This window comes from Syngnathus typhle, linkage group LG15, assembly GCF_033458585.1.
Source record: "Syngnathus typhle isolate RoL2023-S1 ecotype Sweden linkage group LG15, RoL_Styp_1.0, whole genome shotgun sequence".
NCBI classification, from domain to species: domain Eukaryota; kingdom Metazoa; phylum Chordata; class Actinopteri; order Syngnathiformes; family Syngnathidae; genus Syngnathus; species Syngnathus typhle.
The window spans coordinates 11,830,618-11,855,092 of NC_083752.1; the positions used below are offsets into that span (position 1 = coordinate 11,830,618).

General features: G+C 44.9%; 1 protein-coding gene across 1 annotated transcript; it reads right to left on the reverse strand.

The window, feature by feature from the left end:
• Window positions 1-6,185: 6,185 nt before the first annotated feature.
• Window positions 6,186-10,939, reverse strand: LOC133168452 (uncharacterized protein K02A2.6-like). The gene has a single exon (XM_061300033.1). It carries the CDS (start codon window positions 10,584-10,586, stop codon window positions 6,513-6,515), a length of 4,074 nt encoding a protein of 1,357 aa, XP_061156017.1. The 5' UTR covers window positions 10,587-10,939; the 3' UTR covers window positions 6,186-6,512.
• Between the last annotated feature and the right edge of the window lie 13,536 nt (window positions 10,940-24,475).

A 24,475-nucleotide genomic window follows, 5' to 3' on the forward strand; every position in this document is an offset into this window, starting at 1 on the left:
ATTTCTTCATGCGCAGTGATAAACTCGGCACTCTAAAGCACCCGAGAGCGTTTTTTTCCATGCCAACCTAACCAGAGTGACGGGAGCGGCACCATTCAGAAAAAGTGCTCAGCTCGTCGAGAAAATGCGATTTAAGCAATAAAATTAAAAATGCTTATAAAACATAAAACAAACGTTGCAGGTGGTCATTTCTTCATGCGCAGTGATAAACTCGGCACTCTGAAGCACCCGAGAGCGCTTTTTTCCATGCCAACCTAACCAGAGTGACGGGAGCGGCACCATTCAGAAAAAGTGCTCAGCTCGTCGAGAAAATGCGATTTAAGCAATAAAATTAAAAATGCTTATAAAACATAAACTAAACGTTGCAGGTGGTCATTTCTTCATGCGCAGTGATAAACTCGGCACTCTGAAGCACCCAAGAGCGCTTTTTTCTATGCCAACCTCACCAAAGTGACGGGAGAAGCACCATTCAGAAAAAGTGCTCAGCTCGCCGAGAAAATGCGATTTAAGCAATAAAATTAAAAATGCTTATAAAACATGAACTAAACGTTGCAGGTGGTCATTTCTTCATGCGCAGTGATAAACTCGGCACTCTGAAGCACCCAAGAGCGCTTTTTTCTATGCCAACCTAACCAGAGTGCCGGGAGACGCACCATTCAGAAAACGTGCTCAGCTCGCCGAGAAAATGCGATTCAAGCAATAAAATTAAAAATGCTTATAAAACATAAACCAAACGTTGGAGGTGGTCATTTCTTCATGCGCAGTGATAAACTCGGCACTCTAAAGCACCCGAGAGCGTTTTTTTCTATGCCAACCTAACCAGAGTGACGGGAGCGGCACAATTCAGAAAAAGTGCTCAGCTCGTCGAGAAAATGCGATTTAAGCAATAAAATTAAAAATGCTTATAAAACATAAAACAAACGTTGCAGGTGGTCATTTCTTCATGCGCAGTGATAAACTCGGCACTCTGAAGCACCCGAGAGCGCTTTTTTCTATGCCAAACTAACCAGAGTGACGGGAGCGGCACCATTCAGAAAAAGTGCTCAGCTCGTCGAGAAAATGCGATTTAAGCAATAAGATTAAAAATGCTTATAAAACATGAACTAAACGTTGCAGGTGGTCATTTCTTCATGCGCAGTGATAAACTCGGCACTCTGAAGCACCCAAGAGCGCTTTTTTCTATGCCAACCTAACCAGAGTGCTGGGAGACGCACCATTCAGAAAACGTGCTCAGCTCGCCGAGAAAATGCGATTTAAGCAATAAAATTAAAAATGCTAATAAAACATAAACCAAACGTTGTAGGTGGTCATTTCTTCATGCGCAGTGATAAACTCGGCACTCTAAAGCACCCGAGAGCGTTTTTTTCTATGCCAACCTAACCAGGGTGACGGGAGCGGCACAATTCAGAAAAAGTGCTCAGCTCGTCGAGAAAATGCGATTTAAGCAATAAAATTAAAAATGCTTATAAAACATAAACCAAACGTTGTAGGTGGTCATTTCTTCATGCGCAGTGATAAACTCGGCACTCTAAAGCACCAGAGAGCGTTTTTTTCTATGCCAACCTAAACCAGAGTGACGGGAACGGCACAATTCAGAAAAAGTGCTCAGCTCGTCGAGAAAATGCGATTTAAGCAATAAAATTAAAAATGCTTATAAAACGTAAACCAAACGTTGGAGGTGGTCATTTCTTCATGCGCAGTGATAAACTCGGCACTCTAAAGCACCCGAGAGCGTTTTTTTCCATGCCAACCTAACCAGAGTGACGGGAGCGGCACAATTCAGAAAAAGTGCTCAGCTCGCCGAGAAAATGCGATTTAAGCAATAAAATTAAAAATGCTTATAAAACATAAAACAAACGTTGGAGGTGGTCATTTCTTCATGCGCAGTGATAAACTCGGCACTCTAAAGCACCCGAGAGCGTTTTTTTCCATGCCAACCTAACCAGAGTGACGGGAGCGGCACAATTCAGAAAAAGTGCTCAGCTCGTCGAGAAAATGCGATTTAAGCAATAAAATTAAAAATGCTTATAAAACATATACCAAACGTTGGAGGTGGTCATTTCTTCATGCGCAGTGATAAACTCGGCACTCTAAAGCACCCGAGAGCGTTTTTTTCCATGCCAACCTAACCAGAGTGACGGGAGCGGCACAATTCAGAAAAAGTGCTCAGCTCGCCGAGAAAATGCGATTTAAGCAATAAAATTAAAAATGCTTATAAAACATAAACCAAACGTTGGAGGTGGTCATTTCTTCATGCGCAGTGATAAACTCGGCACTCTAAAAGCACCCGAGAGCGTTTTTTTCCATGCCAACCTAACCAGAGTGACGGGAGCGGCACAATTCAGAAAAAGTGCTCAGCTCGCCGAGAAAATGCGATTTAAGCAATAAAATTAAAAATGCTTATAAAACATAAACCAAACGTTGGAGGTGGTCATTTCTTCATGCGCAGTGATAAACTCGGCACTCTAAAGCACCCGAGAGCGTTTTTTTCCATGCCACCCTAACCAGAGTGACGGGAGCGGCACAATTCAGAAAAAGTGCTCAGCTCGCCGAGAAAATGCGATTTAAGCAATAAAATTAAAAATGCTTATAAAACATAAACCAAACGTTGGAGGTGGTCATTTCTTCATGCGCAGTGATAAACTCGGCACTCTAAAGCACCCGAGAGCGTTTTTTTCCATGCCAACCTAACCAGAGTGACGGGAGCGGCACAATTCAGAAAAAGTGCTCAGCTCGCCGAGAAAATGCGATTTAAGCAATAAAATTAAAAATGCTTATAAAACATAAACCAAACGTTGGAGGTGGTCATTTCTTCATGCGCAGTGATAAACTCGGCACTCTAAAGTACCCGAGAGCGTTTTTTTCCATGCCAACCTAACCAGAGTGACGGGAGCGGCACAATTCAGAAAAAGTGCTCAGCTCGCCGAGAAAATGCGATTTAAGCAACAAAATTAAAAATGCTTATAAGACATAAACCAAACGTTGGAGGTGGTCATTTCTTCATGCGCAGTGATAAACTCGGCACTCTAAAGCACCCGAGAGCGTTTTTTTCCATGCCAACCTAACCAGAGTGACGGGAGCGGCACAATTCAGAAAAAGTGCTCAGCTCGTCGAGAAAATGCGATTTAAGCAATAAAATTAAAAATGCTTATGAAACATAAACCAAACGTTGCAGGTGGTCATTTCTTCATGCGCAGTGATAAACTCGGCACTCTGAAGCACCCGAGAGCGCTTTTTTCTATGCCAACCTAACCAGAGTGAAGGGAGCGGCACCATTCAGAAAAAGTGCTCAGCTCATCGAGAAAATGCGATTCAAGCAATAAAAATTAAAAAAGCTAATAAAACATAAACCAAACGTTGTAGGTGGTTATTTCTTCATGAGCAGTGATAAACTCGGCACTCTGAAGCACCCGAGAGCGCCTTTTTCTATGCCAACCTAACCAGAGTGACGGGAGACGCACCATTCAGAAAACGTGCTCAGCTCGCCGAGAAAATGCGATTTAAGCAATAAAATTAAAAATGCTTATAAAACATAAACCAAACGTTGTAGGTGGTCATTTCTTCATGCGCAGTGATAAACTCGGCTCTCTTAAGCAGCCGAGAGCGTTTTTTTCTATGCCAACCTAACCAGAGTGACGGGAGCGGCACAATTCAGAAAAAGTGCTCAGCTCGTCGAGAAAATGCGATTTAAGCAATAAAATTAAAAATGCTTATAAAACATAAAACAAACGTTGCAGGTGGTCATTTCTTCATGCGCAGTGATAAACTCGGCACTCTGAAGCACCCGAGAGCGCTTTTTTCTATGCCAACCTAACCAGAGTGACGGGAGCGGCACCATTCAGAAAAAGTGCTCAGCTCGTCGAGAAAATGCGATTTAAGCAATAAAATTAAAAATGCTTATAAAACATAAACTAAACGTTGCAGGTGGTCATTTCTTCATGCGCAGTGATAAACTCGGCACTCTGAAGCACCCAAGAGCGCTTTTTTCTATGCCAACCTCACCAAAGTGACGGGAGAAGCACCATTCAGAAAAAGTGCTCAGCTCGCCGAGAAAATGCGATTTAAGCAATAAAATTAAAAATGCTTATAAAACATAAACCAAACGTTGGAGGTGGTCATTTCTTCATGCGCAGTGATAAACTCGCCACTCTAAAGCACCCGAGAGCTCTTTTTTCTATGCCAACCTAACCAGAGTGACGGGAGCGGCACAATTCAGAAAAAGTGCTCAGCTCGTCGAGAAAATGCGATTTAAGCAATAAAATTAAAAATGCTTATAAAACATAAAACAAACGTTGCAGGTGGTCATTTCTTCATGCGCAGTGATAAACTCGGCACTCTGAAGCACCTGAGAGCGCTTTTTTCTATGCCAACCTAACCAGAGTGACGGGAGCGGCACCATTCAGAAAAAGTGCTCAGCTCGTCGAGAAAATGCGATTTAAGCAATAAGATTAAAAATGCTTATAAAATATGAACTAAACGTTGCAGGTGGTCATTTCTTCATGCGCAGTGATAAACTCGGCACTCTGAAGCACCCAAGAGCGCTTTTTTCTATGCCAACCTAACCAGAGTGCTGGGAGACGCACCATTCAGAAAACGTGCTCAGCTCGCCGAGAAAATGCGATTCAAGCAATAAAATTAAAAATGCTTATAAAACATAAACCAAACGTTGGAGGTGGTCATTTCTTCATGCGCAGTGATAAACTCGGCACTCTAAAGCACCCGAGAGCGTTTTTTTCTATGCCTACCTAACCAGAGTGACGGGAGCGGCACAATTCAGAAAAAGTGCTCAGCTCGTCGAGAAAATGCGATTTAAGCAATAAAATTAAAAATGCTTATAAAACATAAACCAAACGTTGGAGGTGGTCATTTCTTCATGCGCAGTGATAAATTCGGCACTCTAAAGCACCCGAGAGCGTTTTTTTCTATGCCAACCTAACCAGAGTGACGGGAGCGGCACAATTCAGAAAAAGTGCTCAGCTTGTCGAGAAAATGCGATTTAAGCAATAAAATTAAAAATGCTAATAAAACATAAACCAAACGTTGTAGGTGGTCATTTCTTCATGCGCAGTGATAAACTCGGCACTCTAAAGCACCCGAGAGCGTTTTTTTCTATGCCAACCTAACCAGCGTGACGGGAGCGGCACAATTCAGAAAAAGTGCTCAGCTCGTCGAGAAAATGCGATTTAAGCAATAAAATTAAAAATGCTTATAAAACATAAACCAAACGTTGTAGGTGGTCATTTCTTCATGCGCAGTGATAAACTCGGCACTCTAAAGCACCAGAGAGCGTTTTTTTCTATGCCAACCTAACCAGAGTGACGGGAACGGCACAATTCAGAAAAAGTGCTCAGCTCGTCGAGAAAATGCGATTTAAGCAATAAAATTAAAAATGCTTATAAAACATAAACCAAACGTTGCAGGTGGTCATTTCTTCATGCACAGTGATAAACTCGGCACTCTGAAGCACCCGAGAGCGCTTTTTTCTATGCCAACGTAACCAGAGTGACGGGAGACGCACCATTCAGAAAACGTGCTCAGCTCGCCGAGAAAATGCGATTTAAGCAATAAAATTAAAAATGCTTATAAAACATAAACCAAACGTTGTAGGCTGTCATTTCTTCATGCGCAGTGATAAACTCGGCACTCTAAAGCACCCGAAAGCGTTTTTTTCCATGCCAACCTAACCAGAGTGACGGGAGCGGCACAATTCAGAAAAAGTGCTCAGCTCGCCGAGAAAATGCGATTTAAGCAATACAATTAAAAATGCTTATAAAACATAAACCAAACGTTGGAGGTGGTCATTTCTTCATGCGCAGTGATAAACTCGGCACTCTAAAGCACCCGAGAGCGTTTTTTTCTATGCCAACCTAACCAGAGTGACGGGAGCGGCACAATTCAGAAAAAGTGCTCAGCTCGCCTAGAAAATGCGATTTAAGCAATAAAATTAAAAATGCTTATAAAACATAAACCAAACGTTGGAGGTGGTCATTTCTTCATGCGCAGTGATAAACTCGGCACTCTAAAGCACCCGAGAGCGTTTTCTTCGATGCCAACCTAACCAGAGTGACGGGAGCGGCACAATTCAGAAAAAGTGCTCAGCTCGCCGAGAAAATGCGATTTAAGCAATAAAATTAAAAATGCTTATAAAACTGTTGTATCGTGGCCGTAATGACGCGCACACTCTCCAAGTTTAAAGGACGTTTAATAAGAACGGCACACACAGTACAAGCACATGTTTCTGTCTTGTACAACTTCTTCGGTCTAACATCAATCCTCAGTAGTCAACTCTAAGGCGAGTGCGCCCTCTACTGGGTAAAAGTAGAAGTATCACATTGGCAGCAAATACGCACTGAAATAATACTTATACCAAACAACATTACCAAATCAATACACCACATCTCCCCCACATTTAAGCAAAAACAACATGTGTTATACACACAATAAACATAAACAGAACAATCACTCAATGTAACCCAGTATGACCTCTTTTTTTTTTTCAATAACATTCTACTTTAAGGAACAAAGTCTTTGAGGTGAACAGGGGTATGTCTCTCTCTACTAGAACGTCTCAACTCTGTCTGGGGTGGTACAACCTTTTCATCCTGGGTATTGGTAGCAGGTGGTAACTCGGACACCTTCTCTGAATTAGAACTCAGTTCTAACATCGGTGGTTTATTTATTTCCGGTAGTGGAATCTTTGCAACAGTCTCTGGAAAAAATACTAAGTTTTTCTCCTTCTCCACCGTTGTCTCGAGATTGGAAAATCTTGCTCTTACTTGATCTACATGCCTTTTCACAACTTGACCAGTACCAACACTAACGGTATAGGAAAGGGGTCCTGAAGTGTTTTGGATAACACCAGGAATCCATTTCGGTCCATAGGAATAGTTCCTGATGAGTACGTCCTCTCCTGACGTAAACCCTCTCTGCTTACTCCGTGTGTCATGATTTTCTTTCTGTTTAAGTTGCTTTTGTTGCACTTTGGTTTTCAAATCCGGAACAACCAAATCCAGGGCGGACCTTAGTCTGCGTGACATCATGAGTTCGGCAGGTGATAAGCCTGTTGTTGCGTGAGGTGTGATCCGGTAGCTAAACAAGAATCTTGATAACCTTGTTTGTATTGTCCCTTCTTTCATCTTCTTCATCCCCTCTTTAAAAGTTTGAACTGCTCTCTCTGCGAGTCCATTTGAGGATGGGTGAAAAGGAGCGGATCTCACATGACTGATTCCATTTTGCTTCATGAACGCTTCAAACTCAGCACTTGTGAAGCAAGTTCCATTGTCGGACACCAGCATTTTTGGTATTCCAAAATTACTAAAGCTCTGTCTGAGTTTCTCGATGGTGACTAAGGATGTGCATGTTTTTGTAGGGTAAACATCCAACCACTTTGAATGTGCATCCACAATTACGAGAAACATTTCTCCTAGAAAAGGTCCTGCATAGTCCACATGAATCCTTGACCATGGTGATTCAGGCCATTCCCACGGGTGTAGAGGAGCAGAAGCAGGTGCTTTTTGATGTGCCTGACATTCGTGACATGCTTGAACCGTTCTCTCTACATCCTGATCCATTCCCGGCCACCACATGTATGATCTTGCCAAACCTTTCATTTTAGTCATTCCTGTGTGAGTTTGATGTAACATTTTTAACATCCTACCTCTTCCTTTGGCAGGGATGACCACTCGAGCTCCCCAGAGAACGCAGCCATCTCTAACACCGAGCTCCAATTTTCTCTGGTGGAAAGCTTTCAGATTTGGATCGGTTTCTGTGGGCCACCCTTTCAGGATGTATTCATGAACTTGTGATAAAACAGTGTCTTTTGCCGTCCAGCTCTTTATCTGCTTTGCATCTATCAATGTCTCATCCAACATGTCCATCATAAGTACTTGCTCAGTACTCTCCTCTTTCCTTAACTTGACAGGAACTGGCATCCTGCTCACGGCATCTGCATTTGCATGATGTTTGCCTGGTTTGTAGACAATGTTGTATTGGTATGCACTCAACTTCACAGCCCACCGCTGCACTCTAGGTGATCCCATTTGAGGAATTGGCTTCTTCTCATTGAACAGATAAATCAATGGCTTGTGATCCGTGTAAATGGTAAAGTTTCGACCATATATATATTTATGAAACCTTTCAATCCCAAACATGACCGCAAGTCCTTCTTTATCCAACTGTGAGTATCTTGTCTCAGCAGGTTGTAAGGTACGGGACACAAATCCAATTGGTCTCTCACTTCCATTTTCCATGATATGTGATAATACTGCCCCCACTCCGTAAGGGGAAGCATCACACGCCAAAACCAACTCACGGTCAGCTGAGTAGTGTACAAGAACATCTGAAGTGTTAAGCAAGTCCTTGGCCTTTTGGAATGCCTCTTCTTGTTCTTTGTCCCATTTCCAACGAACATCATGTCTCAACAACTCATGTAAAGGTGCCAACAGGGTTGCCAGGTTTGGAAGAAACTTGTTGTAGTAGTTTAACAATCCCAAGAATGATTTCAGCTCTGAAACATTTGCTGGGGCAGGAGCATCTTTGATTGCTTTGACCTTTTGGGCAATGGGGTGTAATCCTTGTGCATCGACTTTGTAGCCCAAGTACTCCACTTCATCTTGAAGGAACGTACACTTGTTTCTCCTAAGGCGTAGTCCCGCTTCTTTCAATCTGTTTAGCACAGAGTCTAGGTTTTTTAGGTGATCAGATTGGTCCATGCCACTTACCAATATATCATCTAGATACACCGCTACTAGAGGAATCCCACATAAAAGACTCTCCATCGTTCTCTGAAATATGGCCGGGGCAGAGGCCACACCGAATGGAAGCCTGTTGTAGGTGAACAATCCCCTGTGCGTGTTCACGGTGAGGTATTTCTTGGAGTCCTCATCCATAAGTATCTGTTGATAAGCATGACTCATGTCTAACTTAGAGAACTGCTTACCCTTTGCAAGTGCATTGAACAAATCCTCCACTCTGGGTATCGGATACTGCTCAAGGGATGACACGGTGTTTACAGTTAGTTTATAATCTCCACATAATCTGACTGTGCCCACTGGTTTCAGGATAGGTACCACTGGTGCTGCCCATTCTGAGTACTTAACTGGTGTGATAATGTCTTCTTTTAACAGTCTGTCAATTTCCTCATCCACTTTTGCTCTCATGGCATAAGGAATAGACCTTGGACGGAAGAAGCGCGGAACAGCATTTCCCTTCACATGAATAGTGGCTTTGGTGCCCTTTAAAGTGCCCAGCTCCTCCTTGAAAACTTCATCATGTTTGCACAGTACTTCTTGTAAGGTCACTTTTGTTTCCACTGTTCTCTGGTCTGTGTGTATCTGATGTACTTGTCTTTCTTTGTGTCTGGCTTTTATTTCTTTCCAATTCAGCTGAATGTCCTCTAGCCAGCATCTGCCTAGTAATGAGGGACCATCTCCTTTCACAACCACTAGGGGCAGTTTAGCTCTTTGCTTTTTGTACTTGACTTGGACTTGAGCTGCTCCCACAACTTCAACTCGATCCCCAGTGTATGTCTCCAACTTGAGTCGTACTGGTTTAATACAAGGAGTCTTGTTGGTTCTCCATGTTGTCAGGAATGTCTTCTCACTCATTACTGTGAGACTGCAACCTGTGTCAATTTCAAACTGAACTCTCTTCCCATTTAGTTTCATGCTCTCTGTATACGGATCAACTTTTCTCAGGTATATGTCACTCATGCGTCCCAGCTTAAACTTTATATTTTGTAAAGGAAAGGAATCTTCTTCTGAACCATCTGTATCACTGTCCTCTGGTCGCTCTTGAACGTTATGTGACCGATAACTTGAACGAGACTGCTCCTTTTTAGCTGTAGGATTTACTACATATCTCTTTTGTTTGCTTTTATTTCTGCAGGCACTGGCAATATGACCCACTTTTCCACATGCATGACATTTTTCTTGTTTAAACTTACATTCTGCAGCGTTGTGTTGTCCTTTGCAACGATAGCACTCTTGAACATTTCCGCACTTGAACGCACCTCGCTGCTGCGGGCCTTTGTTTACTTTGAAGCACTTCGCAGTGGCGCACGGATTCTGCAGGTCTTGCGCATTTTTAGTTGCTGTTTCTGCCGCAACGGCAATGGACAAAGCCTTCTCACACGTTAGATCTGCTTCTGCCAGGAGTCTTCTTTGAATCCGATCATCATTTATTCCACAAACGATCCTGTCTCTCAACTTTTGCTCCAAGGTGTTGCCATAATTACAGTCCTGGGCCAGCCTCCGCAGCTCCGCTACGTACTCCATCACCGACTCATTTGGTTTACGACTGCAAGAATCAAACTTGTACCTCTGGACGATTTCACTTGGCTTTGGGTCGAAGTGGTTTTTTAGTAGTGCCACCAGCTCGCCGTAAGTCTTCTCTTTTGGTTTAGTTGGACTAAGGAGATTCCGCATTAAACTGTAGGTAGATGCGCCGACAACGCTGAGGAGAATAGCTCTCTGCTTATCCCCATCATCAATCTCATTGGCCTCAAAAAACTGATCCATTATTTCACAGTATTCTTCCCAGCTTTGATTTTTCGCATCAAACGCCGCCAGAGTGCCAATGGTCGCCATCTTCTACAAACTTTCACGGTACTTGGTACTCCTCCCTTTTTAAGTCCTTGTCGTCCGAACAACTCGTCCTTCCTTCAAAACTTTGTTTATCCTCGTCGCCAAAAATATGTTGTATCGTGGCCGTAATGACGCGCACACTCTCCAAGTTTAAAGGACGTTTAATAAGAACGGCACACACAGTACAAGCACATGTTTCTGTCTTGTACAACTTCTTCGGTCTAACATCAATCCTCAGTAGTCAACTCTAAGGCGAGTGCGCCCTCTACTGGGTAAAAGTAGAAGTATCACATTGGCAGCAAATACGCACTGAAATAATACTTATACCAAACAACATTACCAAATCAATACACCACAAAAACATAAACCAAACGTTGGAGGTGGTCATTTCTTCATGCGCAGTGATAAACTCGGCACTCTAAAGCACCCGAGAGCGTTTTTTTCGATGCCAACCTAACCAGAGTGACGGGAGCGGCACAATTCAGAAAAAGTGCTCAGCTCGCCGAGAAAATGCGATTTAAGCAATAAAATTAAAAATGCTTATAAAACATAAACCAAACGTTGGAGGTGGTCATTTCTTCATGCGCAGTGATAAACTCGGCACTCTAAAGCACCCGAGAGCGTTTCTTTCGATGCCAACCTAACCAGAGTGACGGGAGCGGCACAATTCAGAAAAAGTGCTCAGCTCGCCGAGAAAATGCGATTTAAGCAATAAAATTAAAAATGCTTATAAAACATAAACCAAACGTTGGAGGCGGTCATTTCTTCATGCGCAGTGATAAACTCGGCACTCTAAAGCACCCGAGAGCGTTTTTTTCGATGCCAACCTAACCAGAGTGACGGGAGCGGCACAATTCAGAAAAAGTGCTCAGCTCGCCGAGAAAATGCGATTTAAGCAATAAAATTAAAAATGCTTATAAAACATAAACCAAACGTTGGAGGTGGTCATTTCTTCATGCGCAGTGATAAACTCGGCACTCTAAAGCACCCGAGAGCGTTTTTTTCGATGCCAACCTAACCAGAGTGACGGGAGCGGCACAATTCAGAAAAAGTGCTCAGCTTGCCGAGAAAATGCGATTTAAGCAATACAATTAAAAATGCTTATAAAACATAAACCAAACGTTGGAGGTGGTCATTTCTTCATGCGCAGTGATAAACTCGGCACTCTAAAGCACCCGAGAGCGTTTTTTTTCTATGCCAACCTAACCAGATTACAAGCCCGCGCCGCAGAGCTGTGTAGGCGACGTCCGTCTGCTCAATGACCTCAACCGCTTCTTAGCTCGCTTCGACGCTCAGAACAGCACTTGCCCGCTGAAGGCCACTCCCCCTTCACACGAGCTGCCCCTGTGCCTCTCCGCCGACAGCGTGAGGAGGGCGCTTGCCGCCATCAACATCCGTAAGGCGGCGGGCCCTGACAACATCCCGGGTCGGGCGCTGAAGGACTGCGCTGGTGAGCTGACGGATGTCTTCACGGACATCTTTAACACTTCCCTGCAGCAGGCCATCGTCCCGTCGTGTTTCAAAGCTGCCACCATCGTACCTGTGCCGAAGAAACCCGCTCCGTCCTGCTTCAATGACTACCGCCCCGTGGCACTTACGCCCATCATTATGAAGTGCTTTGAGCGGCTTGTCATGGAGCACATCCGATCCGTTCTCCCCCCCACCACTGACCCTTTCCAGTTTGCGTACCGAGCCAAGCGGTCTTCTGAGGATGCCATCTGCTCTGCCCTCCACTCGGCCCTCACCCACCTGGAGAGGAGGGACTCGTATGTGAGATTGCTCTTTGTGGACTTCAGTTCTGCCTTCAACACCATTGTGCCACAACGCCTCATCAGCAAACTTGACGCGCTGGGCCTCAGTACCTACCTCTGCAACTGGCTACTGGACTTCCTCTGTCAGAGGCCACAGGTAGTACGTGTTGGCGACAAAATCTCCGCCAGCATCACGCTGAGCACGGGGCCCCCCCAAGGCTGCGTGCTCAGTCCGCTGCTCTTCACCCTCCTGACGCATGACTGCACTGCAACCTACAGCGACAACCGTATCGTGAAGTTTGCTGACGACACGACTCTGGTGGGTCTCATCACCAAGGGAGACGAGACTCAATACAGGCTGGAGGTTGACCTTCTGACCACGTGGTGCAGGGACAACAACCTCCTGCTGAACGTCGACAAGACCAAGGAGATTGTTGTGGACTTCCGGAAGGGTCACACCCAACACCTGCCGCTGACCATCGACGGTGCTGTGGTGGAGCGAGTGAGCAGCGCCAAGTTCCTGGGGGTGCACATCAGTGAGGATCTCTCCTGGTCCACCAACACCGCATCACTGGCAAAGAAAGCCCAGCGCCGCCTGTACTTCCTGCGGAAACTCAGGCGAGCGAGCGCTCCTCCGGCCGTCATGACTGCATTTTACCGCGGCACCATTGAGAGCGTCCTCTCCAGCTGTATTGCTGTTTGGGGTGGCGGCTGCACTGACTACAACTTGAAGGCCCTGCAGCGCATAGTGAACACTGCTGGTAAGATTGCTGGTGCTTCGCTCCCCTCCTTGAAGGACATTTACAACTCCCATCTCACCCGCAAGGCGACCACGATTGTGAGTGATGCGAGTCACCCCGCTCACTCTTTGTTCGAGCTTCTGCCCTCTGGGAAGAGGTACAGAAGCCTGCGCTCCCGCACCTCCAGACTCTCAAACAGCTTCATACTCCAGGCTGTTAGGATCCTGAACTCGCTCCCCCGTTCTGCGTAGCGTCCTGTACTTTTACTGTCTGAACTGTCTGAATGCACACTGGCTCTTATTATTTATTATTTGTTATTACTCTTATTTATTGTTTGTGCCTTTTTGTTTATGATGTTTTTTACTTTTGCGCTATGCTTGGTGGCTCCGTTATTTATTGTGTTATCTGTTTATTTATTATTTATTCATCACTCTTACTATTGATTGTTTGAATTTTTGCCTTCTTGTTTTTATATTGTGTCGCGTACATGTATGTCTATCGTGTTATGTGTCTCGTCACCGTGGGATAGAGAAAAACGTAATTTCGGTCTCTTTGTGAATTGTGACATGTGGAGAGATTGACAATAAAGCTGACTGACTTTGACTTTGACTTTGAGAGTGACGGGAGCGGCACAATTCAGAAAAAGTGCTCAGCTCACCGAGAAAATGCGATTTAAGCAATAAAATTAAAAATGCTTATAAAACATAAACCAAACGTTGGAGGTGGTCATTTCTTCATGCGCAGTGATAAACTCGGCACTCTAAAGCACCCGAGAGCGTTTTTTTCTATGCCAACCTAACCAGAGTGACGGGAGCGGCACAATTCAGAAAAAGTGCTAAGCTCGCCGAGAAAATGTGATTTAAGCAATAAAATTAAAAATGCTTATAAAACATAAACCAAACGTTGGAGGTGGTCATTTCTTCATGCGCAGTGATAAACTCGGCACTCTAAAGCACCCGAGAGCGTTTTTTTCTATGCCAACCTAACCAGAGTGACGGGAGCGGCACAATTCAGAAAAAGTGCTCAGCTCGCCGAGAAAATGCGATTTAAGCAATAAAATTAAAAATGCTTATAAAACATAAACCAAACGTTGGAGGTGGTCATTTCTTCATGCGCAGTGATAAACTCGGCACTCTAAAGCACCCGAGAGCGTTTGTTTCTATGCCAACCTAACCAGAGTGACGGGAGCGGCACAATTCAGAAAAAGTGCTCAGCTCGCCGAGAAAATGCGATTTAAGCAATAAAATTAAAAATGCTTATAAAACATAAACCAAACGTTGGAGGTGGTCATTTCTTCATGCGCAGTGATAAACTCGGCTCTCTAAAGCACCCGAGAGCGTTTTTTTCCATGCCAACCTAACCAGAGTGACGGGAGCGGCACAATTCAGAAAAAGTGCTCAGCTCGCCGAGAAAATGCGATCTAAGCAATAAAATTAAAAATGCTTATAAAACATAAACCAAACGTTGGAGGTGGTCATTTCTTCATGCGCAGTGATAAACTCGGCACTCTAAAGCACCCGAGAGCGTTTTTTTCGATGCCAACCTAACCAGAGTGACGGGAGCGGCACAATTCTGAAAAAGTGCTCAGCTCGCCGAGAAAATGCGATTTAAGCAATAAAATTAAAAATGCTTATAAAACACAAACCAAACGTTGGAGGTGGTCATTTCTTCATGCGCAGTGATAAACTCGGCACTCTAAAGCACCCGAGAGCGTTTTTTTCGATGCCAACCTAACCAGAGTGACGGGAGCGGCACAATTCAGAAAAAGTGCTCAGCTCGCCGAGAAAATGCGATTTAAGCAATAAAATTAAAAATGCTTATAAAACATAAACCAAACGTTGGAGGTGGTCATTTCTTCATGCGCAGTGATAAACTCGGCACTCTAAAGCACCCGAGAGCGTTTTTTTTCGATGCCAACCTAACCAGAGTGACGGGAGCGGCACAATTCAGAAAAAGTGCTCAGCTCGCCGAGAAAATGCGATTTAAGCAATAAAATTAAAAATGCTTATAAAACATAAACCAAACGTTGGAGGTGGTCATTTCTTCATGCGCAGTGATAAACTCGGCACTCTAAAGCACCCGAGAGCGTTTTTTTCGATGCCAACCTAACCAGAGTGACGGGAGCGGCACAATTCAGAAAAAGTGCTCAGCTCGCCGAGAAAATGCGATTTAAGCAATAAAATTAAAAATGCTTATAAAACATAAACCAAACGTTGGAGGTGGTCATTTCTTCATGCGCAGTGATAAACTCGGCACTCTAAAGCACCCGAGAGCGTTTTTTTCGATGCCAACCTAACCAGAGTGACGGGAGCGGCACAATTCAGAAAAAGTATTCAGCTCGCCGAGAAAATGCGATTTAAGCAATAAAATTAAAAATGCTTATAAAACATAAACCAAACGTTGGAGGTGATAAACTCGGCACTCTAAAGCACCCGAGAGCGTTTTTTTCGATGCTAACCTAACCAGAGTGACGGGAGCGGCACAATTCAGAAAAAGTGCTCAGCTCGCCGAGAAAATGCGATTTAAGCAATAAAATTAAAAATGCTTATAAAACATAAACCAAACGTTGGAGGTGGTCATTTCTTCATGCGCAGTGATAAACTCGGCACTCTAAAGCACCCGAGAGCGTTTTTTTTTTATGCCAACCTAACCAGAGTGACGGGAGCGGCACAATTCAGAAAAAGTGCTCAGCTCGCCGAGAAAATGCGATTTAAGCAATAAAATTAAAAATGCTTGTAAAACATAAACCAAAAGTTGGAGGTGGTCATTTCTTCATGCGCAGTGATAAACTCGGCACTCTAAAGCACCCGAGAGCGTTTTTTTCGATGCCAACCTAACCAGAGTGACGGGAGCGGCACAATTCAGAAAAAGTGCTCAGCTCGCCGAGAAAATGCGATTTAAGCAATAAAATTAAAGATGCTTATAAAACATAAACCAAACGTTGGAGGTGGTCATTTCTTCATGCGCAGTGATAAACTCGGCACTCTAAAGCACCCGAGAGCGTTTTTTTCGATGCCAACCTAACCAGAGTGACGGGAGCGGCACAATTCAGAAAAAGTGCTCAGCTCGCCGAGAAAATGCGATTTAAGCAATAAAATTAAAAATGCTTATAAAACATAAACCAAACGTTGGAGGTGGTCATTTCTTCATGCGCAGTGATAAACTCGGCACTCTAAAGCACCCGAGAGCGTTTTTTTCGATGCCAACCTAACCAGAGTGACGGGAGCGGCACAATTCAGAAAAAGTGCTCAGCTCGCCGAGAAAATGCGATTTAAGCAATACAATTAAAAATTCTTATAAAACGTAAACCAAACGTTGGAGGTGGTCATTTCTTCATGCGCAGTGATAAACTCGGCACTCTAAAGCACCCGAGAGCGTTTTTTTCGATGCCAACCTAACCAGAGTGACGGGAGCGGCACAATTCAGAAAAAGTGCTCAGCTCGCCGAGAAAATGCGATTTAAGCAATAAAATTAAAAATGCTTATAAAACATAAACCAAACGTTGGAGGTGGTCATTTCTTCATGCGCAGTGATAAACTCGGCACTCTAAAGCACCCGAGAGCGTTTTTTTCGATGCCAACCTAACCAGAGTGACGGGAGCGGCACAATTCAGAAAAAGTGCTCAGCTCGCCGAGAAAATGCGATTTAAGCAATAAAATTAAAAATGCTTATAAAACATAAACCAAACGTTGGAGGTGGTCATTTCTTCATGCACAGTGATAAACTCGGCATTCTAAAGCACCCGAGAGCGTTTTTTTCGATGCCAACCTAACCAGAGTGACGGGAGCGGCACAATTCAGAAAAAGTGCTCAGCTCGCCGAGAAAATGCGATTTAAGCAATAAAATTAAAAATGCTTATAAAACATAAACCAAACGTTGGAGGTGGTCATTTCTTCATGCGCAGTGATAAACTCGGCACTCTAAAGCACCCGAGAGCGTTTTTTTCGATGCCAACCTAACCAGAGTGACGGGAGCGGCACAATTCAGAAAAAGTGCTCAGCTCGCCGAGAAAATGCGATTTAAGCAATAAAATTAAAAATGCTTATAAAACATAAACCAAACGTTGGAGGTGGTCATTTCTTCATGCGCAGTGATAAACTCGGCACTCTAAAGCACCCGAGAGCGTTTTTTTTCGATGCCAACCTAACCAGAGTGACGGGAGCGGCACAATTCAGAAAAAGTGCTCAGCTCGCCGATAGAATGCGATTTAAGCAATAAAATTAAAAATGCTTATAAAACATAAACCAAACGTTGGAGGTGGTCATTTCTTCATGCGCAGTGATAAACTCAGCACTCTAAAGCACCCGAGAGCGTTTTTTCCGATACCAACCTAACCAGAGTGACGGGAGCGGCACAATTCAGAAAAAGTGCTCAGCTCGCCGAGAAAATGCGATTTAAGCAATAAAATTAAAAATGCTTATAAAACATAAACCAAACGTTGGAGGTGGTCATTTCTTCATGCGCAGTGATAAACTCGGCACTCTAAAGCACCCGAGAGCGTTTTTTTCGATGCCAACCTAACCAGAGTGACGGGAGCGGAACAATTCAGAAAAAGTACTCAGCTCGCCGAGAAAATGCGATTTAAGCAATAAAATTAAAAATGCTTATAAAACATAAACCAAACGTTGGAGGTGGTCATTTTTTCATGCGCAGTGATAAACTCGGCACTCTAAAGCACCCGAGAGCGTTTTCTTCGATGCCAACCTAACCAGAGTGACGGGAGCGGCACAATTCAGAAAAAGTGCTCAGCTCGCCGAGAAAATGCGATTTAAACAATAAAATTAAAAATTCTTATAAAACATAAACAAAACGTTGGAGGTGGTCATTTCTTCATGCGCTGTGATAAACTCGGCACTCTAAAGCACCCGAGAGCGTTTTTTTCGATGCCAACCTAACCAGAGTGACGGGAGCGGCACAATTCAGAAAAAGTACTCAGCTCGCCGAGAAAATGCGATTTAAGCAATAAAATTAAAAATGCTTATAAAACATAAACCAAACGTTGGAGGTGGTCATTTCTTCATGCACAGCGATAAACTCGGCACTCTAAAGCACCCGAGAGCGTTTTTTTCGATGCCAACCTAACCAGAGTGACGGGAGCGGCACAATTCAGAAAAAGTGCTCAGCTCGCCGAGAAAATGCGATTTAAGCAATAAAATTAAAAATGCTTATAAAACATAAACCAAACGTTGGAGGTGATAAACTCGGCACTCTAAAGCACCCGAGAGCGTTTTTTTCGATGCCAACCCAGAGTGACGGGAGCGGCACAATTCAGAAAAAGTGCTCAGCTCGCCGAGAAAATGCGATTTAAGCAATAAAATTAAAAATGCTTATAAAATATAAACCAAACGTTGGAGGTGGTCATTTCTTCATGCGCAGTGATAAACTCGGCACTCTAAAGCACCCGAGAGCGTTTTTTTCGATGCCAACCTAACCAGAGTGACGGGAGCGGCACAATTCAGAAAAAGTGCTCAGCTCGCCGAGAAAATGCGATTTAAGCAATTAAATTAAAAATGCTTATAAAACATAAACCAAACGTTGGAGGTGGTAATTTCTTCATGCGCAGTGATAAACTCGGCACTCTAAAGCACCCGAGAGCGTTTTTTTCGATGCCAACCTAACCAGAGTGACGGGAGCGGCACAATTCAGAAAAAGTGCTCAGCTCGCCGAGAAAATGCGATTTAAGCAATAAAATTAAAAATGCTTATAAAACATAAACCAAACGTTGGAGGTGGTCATTTCTTCATGCGCAGTGATAAACTCGGCACTCTAAAGCACCCGAGAGCGTTTTTTTTCGATGCCAACCTAACCAGAGTGACGGGAGCGGCACAATTCAGAAAAAGTGCTCAGCTCGCCGATAGAATGCGATTTAAGCAATAAAATTAAAAATGCTTATAAAACATAAACCAAACGTTGGAGGTGGTCATTTCTTCATGCGCAGTGATAAACTCAGCACTCTAAAGCACCCGAGAGCGTTTTTTCCGATGCCAACCTAACCAGAGTGACGGGAGCGGCACAATTCAGAAAAAGTGCTCAGCTCGCCGAGAAAATGCGATTTAAGCAATAAAATTAAAAATGCTTATAAAACATAAACCAAACGTTGGAGGTGGTCATTTCTTCATGCGCAGTGATAAACTCGGCACTCTAAAGCACCCGAGAGCGTTTTTTTCGATGCCAACCTAACCAGAGTGACGGGAGCGGAACAATTCAGAAAAAGTACTCAGCTCGCCGAGAAAATGCGATTTAAGCAATAAAATTAAAAATGCTTATAAAACATAAACCAAACGTTGGAGGTGGTCATTTTTTCATGCGCAGTGATAAACTCGGCACTCTAAAGCACCCGAGAGCGTTTTCTTCGATGCCAACCTAACCAGAGTGACGGGAGCGGCACAATTCAGAAAAAGTGCTCAGCTCGCCGAGAAAATGCGATTTAAGCAATAAAATTAAAAATTCTTATAAAACATAAACAAAACATTGGAGGTGGTCATTTCTTCATGCGCTGTGATAAACTCGGCACTCTAAAGCACCCGAGAGCGTTTTTTTCGATGCCAACCTAACCAGAGTGACGGGAGCGGCACAATTCAGAAAAAGTACTCAGCTCGCCGAGAAAATGCGATTTAAGCAATAAAATTAAAAATGCTTATAAAACATAAACCAAACGTTGGAGGTGGTCATTTCTTCATGCACAGTGATAAACTCGGCACTCTAAAGCACCCGAGAGCGTTTTTTTCGATGCCAACCTAACCAGAGTGACGGGAGCGGCACAATTCAGAAAAAGTGCTCAGCTCGCCGAGAAAATGCGATTTAAGCAATAAAATTAAAAATGCTTATAAAACATAAACCAAACGTTGGAGGTGATAAACTCGGCACTCTAAAGCACCCGAGAGCGTTTTTTTCGATGCCAACCCAGAGTGACGGGAGCGGCACAATTCAGAAAAAGTGCTCAGCTCGCCGAGAAAATGCGATTTAAGCAATAAAATTAAAAATGCTTATAAAATATAAACCAAACGTTGGAGGTGGTCATTTCTTCATGCGCAGTGATAAACTCGGCACTCTAAAGCACCCGAGAGCGTTTTTTTCGATGCCAACCTAACCAGAGTGACGGGAGCGGCACAATTCAGAAAAAGTGCTCAGCTCGCCGAGAAAATGCGATTTAAGCAATTAAATTAAAAATGCTTATAAAACATAAACCAAACGTTGGAGGTGGTAATTTCTTCATGCGCAGTGATAAACTCGGCACTCTAAAGCACCCGAGAGCGTTTTTTTCGATGCCAACCTAACCAGAGTGACGGGAGCGGCACAATTCAGAAAAAGTGCTCAGCTCGCCGAGAAAATGCGATTTAAGCAATAAAATTAAAAATGCTTATAAAACATAAACCAAACGTTGGAGGTGGTCATTTCTTCATGCGCAGTGATAAACTCGGCACTCTAAAGCACCCGAGAGCGTTTTTTTCCATGCCAACCTAACCAGAGTGACGGGAGCGGCACAATTCAGAAAAAGTGCTCTGCTCGCCGAGAAAATGCGATTTAAGCAATAAAATTAAAAATGCTTATAAAACATAAACCAAACGTTGGAGGTGGTCATTTCTTCATGCGCAGTGATAAACTCGGCACTCTAAAGCACCCGAGAGCGTTTTTTTCGATGCCAACCTAACCAGAGTGACGGGAGCGGCACAATTCAGAAAAAGTGCTCAGCTCGCCGAGAAAATGCGATTTAAGCAATAAAATTAAAAATGCTTATAAAACATAAACCAAACGTTGGAGGTGGTCATTTCTTCATGCGCAGTGATAAACTCGGCACTCTAAAGCACCCGAGAGCGTTTGTTTCGATGCCAACCTAACCAGAGTGACGGGAGCGGCACAATTCAGAAAAAGTGCTCAGCTCGCCGAGAAAATGCGATTTAAGCAATAAAATTAAAAATGCTTATAAAACATAAACCATACGTTGGAGGTGGTCATTTCTTCATGCGCAGTGATATACTCGGAACTCTAAAGCACTCGAGAGCGTTTTTTTCGATGCCAACCTAACCAGAGTGACGGGAGCGGCACAATTCAGAAAAAGTGCTCAGCTCGCCGAGAAAATGCGATTTAAGCAATTAAATTAAAAATGCTTATAAAACATAAATCAAACGTTGGAGGTGGTCATTTCTTCATGCGCAGTGATAAACTCGGCACTCTAAAGCACCCGAGAGCGTTTTTTTCGATGCCAACCTAACCAGAGTGACGGGAGCGGCACAATTCAGAAAAAGTGCTCAGCTCGCCGACAAAATGCGATTTAAGCAATAAAATTAAAAATGCTTATAAAACATAAACCAAACGTTGGAGGTGGTCATTTCTTCATGCGCAGTGATAAACTCGGCACTCTAAAGCACCCGAGAGCGTTTTTTTCGATGCCAACCTAACCAGAGTGACGGGAGCGGCACAATTCAGAAAAAGTGCTCAGCTCGCCGAGAAAATGCGATTTAAGCAATAAAATTAAAAATGCTTATAAAACATAAACCAAACGTTGGAGGTGGTCATTTCTTCATGCGCAGTGATAAACTCGGCACTCTAAAGCACCCGAGAGCGTTTTTTTCGATGCCAACCTAACCAGAGTGACGGGAGCGGCAGAATTCAGAAAAAGTGCTCAGCTCGCCGAGAAAATGCGATTTAAGCAATAAAATTAAAAATGCTTATAAAACATAAACCAAACGTTGGAGGTGGTCATTTCTTCATGCGCAGTGATAAACTCGGCACTCTAAAGCACCCGAGAGCGTTTTTTTCGATGCCAACCTAACCAGAGTGACGGGAGCGGCACAATTCAGAAAAAGTGCTTCTTCTTCTTCTTCTTCTACTTTCGTGTAACGTCAAATGTCAAATGTCCAACTCGGTGTCGCGTAGCCATGCCTGCATCTCTAGTCCTAGGTTGAAAAGGCTGGCTTCCGAGGGTGGAGCATATAAGGGGCAGATGTTGATTATATGGTCGGCGGTCTGCTCAGGGTCACCACACTCACATGTCGCACTGTCCGCCAAGCCCCACGTCTTCATTGATGACCCAAAGCGACCGACCCCAGTCCGTAGGCGGTTCAGCATGGTCCATTGCTGGCGTGGTAGGTCGGCTCCTCCGATGGCGCCATCTCCTGGGTCCCAAATGTAGCGGTGGACTCGGGAGGGTCCGGCAGACTCCCACTCCTGCTTCCAAGCTGCTGCCAGCCATGCATCTCTGGAGATGTCCTCAGAGGTGGAGTTGAGCATCGCTTGTGCTGCCTTGTTGTAGGGGTGTCTGGACTTGAGTCTGCTTGGAGGTGCTGGTGTTATTGTGGTGTTGTGCAAGATGTGCCAGTCATATTTTTGTGCCTTCCTGGCCAGGGCGAGGGTGGCAGCCTCCCGTCGGAGGCCGGCCGGTGCTATTCCAGCGAGGACCGGCAAGAGGGACACAGGAGTGGGTTTCAAGCATCCAGTTATTATCCGGAGGGAGGTATTAATAGCCACGTCGACCTTTTTCGCATGCGGGCTTCTGCTCCAGACTGGGCTGCAGTATTCCGCTGCAGAGAAGACCAGGGCTTGGGTGGATATTCGCAGCGTCTTAGCGGAGGCTCCCCAGGTTGTTCCAGCGAGGCGGCGGATCAGCGCGGCTCTGGATGTCACCTTGGCCTTGACTTCTTCCAGGTGTTGTTTGAAGGATAATGTCCGATCCAGGCGTACTCCAAGGTACTTCGGGGCTTGCTGGACCTCCAGGCATTTGTTGTCTACGCGCACCTCAAGTTCTCTCCTGGCTTCTCTGGTGCTAAGATGGTATGCCGCTGCGACTGTCTTTCCGACGCTGAGCTGTAGACGCCACCTCCGAAGGTATGCTACCAGTATGCCCATGTCTTCATTAAGACCCTCTTCCATCACCTTCCATGTTGGTCGGCTCAGCATGATGGCAAGGTCGTCTGCGTAGCCATACTTTCTCGATGTTGTATCAGGTAGGTCGTAGATGTAAACATTGAACAGCATCGGTGAGAGGACAGACCCCTGCGGTACCCCGTTCCTCAGTCTTCTGAGCCTACTGCACTGGCCACTGCTGGTCTGGAGGATGAAGCTGCGGTTGGAAATTGTCTCCATGATGAACTTCACCATGTGCCGGTCTGGTATTGTCCTCAGCAGCTTCAGGTGGAGTCCCCGGTGCCACACGGTGTCATATGCAGCCGTCAGATCCAGGTACACTACCCCAGCTTTCTCCCTGTCCTGGATGCTGTCCTCGATGTCCTGACAGAGTAGTGTTACCTGGTCTGCTGTTGATCTTCCACAACGGAAACCAGCTTGTTCCCGTGGGAGCTGTGAGTCCACCACTGGCTCGATGCGGCTATGGATCATCTTCTCCAAGATCTTAAATGCGACACAGAGCAGCGAGATTGGTCTGTATGACTTAGGATCTTCTGCAGGTTTATTTGGCTTTGGCAGCGCTATGACAGAGGCACGGCGCCAAGTCTTTGGGAGCTTTAATCTCCGGTAGCATGATGTAAAGAAAGCACAGAGCCAACCAGATGTTGTTGTGCTCTGGTGGATGACAAACTCTGGGTGGATGTTGTCACGGCCAGGGGATTTGCCTGGCTTGAGCTTGCTCAAGGCCTCACTGAGTTCCTCTGCTGTGAATTCTCCCGAGAGGTTGGAATCGACACTGGCCGCTCCCGAGAGGCCAGACACCTCACACGATATCAGTCGGGCAAAAACTTTGTCAGCATCCGGGAAGCGGCCGTTCTTCAGGAGATGGGATGCAATGGCATTTGCTGTGACTGGGCAGCTGTGGGGTGTTGTATTTCTGCCTGTGAGCTGGTTGATGGTCTGCCACGCCTTGCGACTAGAATGGGTGAAGTCGATTGATTCGACGACTTCCGTCCATCTGGCCCTACGAGTGATATCCAGCTTCTGGAGTAGTGCTGCTGCAGTCATGTCCACCTCTTCCCTGGAGATAGCCCTCTGGTGATCGCACAGAAGGCGGCTGCATTCCTTGTCCCAACCCGGGATGTAGTTCCTGTTATAGCCCCGTGGGATGGTCTTCTTTGCCGCACCCAGGAGGACCTGGCAGTAGGCTGCATAGGCCGCATCCAGATCGGCTGTGTCTGGGTCTGGCAGGCCAGCTGACCTTCTTTCAGTCTCCTCAGCATACGACTCCCAGTTGGCCTTTCGGAAGTTCCATCGCTTGACGGGTTTCCCTGGTTCCACCAGTGCTGGAACTTTAATGATGGATGGCCGGTGATGTGATCAGGGAAACCTATCCAGGATGCGTCTCTCCGGTTTTGGGTCGTTACTGTGGCAGATGGCGAAGGCCAGGTCCGGGTTGGTGGAGGTGTTCCAGCGTGCAGAGAAGAACGTTGGAGGCTCCTTGGGTCGTACAGCAGCAGAGCATCAGTGTTGGAGGCCCATTCACTCAGCGCCACTC